Raw genomic sequence first — 2074 nt, forward strand, 5'->3', positions numbered from 1 at the left:
ATGGATAGTTACTCTGCCAGAACAACCAAAAGAACAGAGAACGAAGAATGGAAGGAGGAGTACCGTGTGGAGAAGAGGCCTAGACAAGAAGAAGAAAATGTAGATCAAAAGCTGCAGAAAATGAGAGAACAGCTCTTGGCCGAGTTGGGGACGAAAGATCACAATCAGACCCTCTTACCTGCATCCTCACCCTTCTCGAGATGGGTGCAGCAGGAGACCATCCCCAAAAAGTTCATGATGTCACCTATGGCAGCATACGACAGAACGGGAAATCCCAGGGAGCACGTCCTTAACTATAAAACTTTTATGGAGCTGCAGACCTTATCAGATGCCTTGATGTGCAAGGTATTCCCCACGATGCTCACAGGGCCAGCACGGGCGTGGTTTAATAGCTTGGAAGCTGGAAGTATCAGAAGCTTCGGAGACCTTGCCAATGTATTCATCAGTCGGTTCATAGCAAGAGTGCCGGCAGACAGAAAAACTAGTTACCTGGAGACGGTCAGGCAAAGGAGGAATGAATCCTTGAGGGAGTATGTAGCCCGTTTCAATACGGAGGCCCTACAGATCCCTGAGCTAGATGAGGGTAGGGCGGTGGAAGCCATGCAGAAAGGGACCACCTCTCCCGAGTTTTTCGGCTCGTTGAGTAGGAAGCCCCCTACCTCGCTGGCAGAACTGATGAAGAGGGCAGAAAAATACATAAAGCAAGATGATGCCTTGATGACGAGCAGATTCGCCAAGGAGGCAGCAGACAGAGGAAAAGCCCCGGAGGAGAGGAGACCGGAAAGACATGAAAAGAGGCAAAATAAAAAGCCTGAGGCGTACAGACAACCCTGGGATCGGAGGGACCAAAGACTATTTCCTCCACGAGTTCCTGAGACCCTGACCCCTCTCAATGCCTCCCGAGCCGAAGTGCTCATGGCAGTCCCAAAATAAGGAGTTTCTCCAATGGCCCAAGCCCATGAAGGCTGAAGCAAGCCAAAGAGATCCTAACAAATACTGTCAGTACCATCGCACGCATGGCCACGACACCAATAACTGTTACCAGCTGATCAGCGAGATTGAAAGGCTGATTAAAAGAGGACACCTACGGAACTTTGTGAAAAAACCAAAAGGAGAAAGGCCCCAGCAAAATCCTACTACAGAAAGACCTCGGAGGCCGGGAACAGGACCAGTTAATGACGGTTCCAGTGGAACCATCAATATGATTGTCGGGGGAACTGGAGGTCGGATGAGCAGGAGAGGAAGAAAAAGGGGCCGAGATGGGGAAGGCAGCAGTACTGAAGTCATGCAAGTGACATTCTCCAACGGTCATTTCTTTCTCCCTAGAAGATGCCCACAGCATTCAGATGCCTCACGACGATGCTCTCGTTATTGAAGCCGTCATTCACAACTATCGAGTCAGGAAGATCCTGGTTGACGACAGAAGCAAGGTGAACTTACTGCCGTACAGGGTCTTCCAGCAAATGAGAATCCCTGAAGAGCAGTTAGTTTGGGATCAGGCCCCGGTGAAGGGGATTGGAGGAGTCCCGGTATCTGTGGAAGGAAAGGTGAAATTGGCTCTGACCCTCGGAGAAGCACCCCTAGCTCGAACTCACTACGCAGTATTCTTGGTGGTAAAGCTTCCCTTGAACTATAACGCAATACTGGGAAGGCCTGTACTGTATGATTTTGAGGTAGTGACCAGCATCAGATACCTGGCTATAAAATTCCCAACCGAAGCAGGAGTGGGAGTAGTCAGAGGATGTCAAGAAGAGGCGAGAGCAGTATACCTGGCCACAGTGTCGGAACCGAGCTCGGCAGGGGAAAAATTTGACTCGAAAGTCCTGGAAGTCCGAGATGAGAAGAAAGAAGTCAGAACGGAACCAGTTGGAGAACTGAAAACCTTCCCCTTATTAGAAGCAGAAGCATACAAGGTTTTCAGCCTCAATGCTGGCCTGACTGAAGAGCAGAAAACTGAAGCAATGGCCCTGATTCGAGGTCACGCCTCAAGCTTCCCCTGAAAGTCATCTGACATGCTTGGGATAAACCCTGAGGTGATGACTCACAAGCTGAACGTCCTCCCTGAAGCCAAGCC

At 50.1% G+C, this 2074-nt stretch overlaps 1 protein-coding gene across 1 annotated transcript; it reads left to right on the plus strand.

Moving 5' to 3' along the window:
• On the plus strand, positions 1 to 933 carry LOC110608247. Its single transcript, XM_021747453.2, has one exon. The coding sequence runs from the start codon at positions 1 to 3 to the stop codon at positions 931 to 933; it is 933 nt and encodes a 310-aa protein (XP_021603145.2).
• The last annotated feature ends 1141 nt before the right edge of the window (positions 934 to 2074 follow it).

Source organism: Manihot esculenta, chromosome 14, assembly GCF_001659605.2.
Source record: "Manihot esculenta cultivar AM560-2 chromosome 14, M.esculenta_v8, whole genome shotgun sequence".
NCBI classification, from domain to species: domain Eukaryota; kingdom Viridiplantae; phylum Streptophyta; class Magnoliopsida; order Malpighiales; family Euphorbiaceae; genus Manihot; species Manihot esculenta.

Bases quoted from the DNA above. Each gene is read 5' to 3' on its own strand.
- LOC110608247 (XM_021747453.2), top strand. From the start codon at position 1: ATGGATAGTTACTCTGCCAGAACAACCAAAAGAACAGAGAACGAAGAA.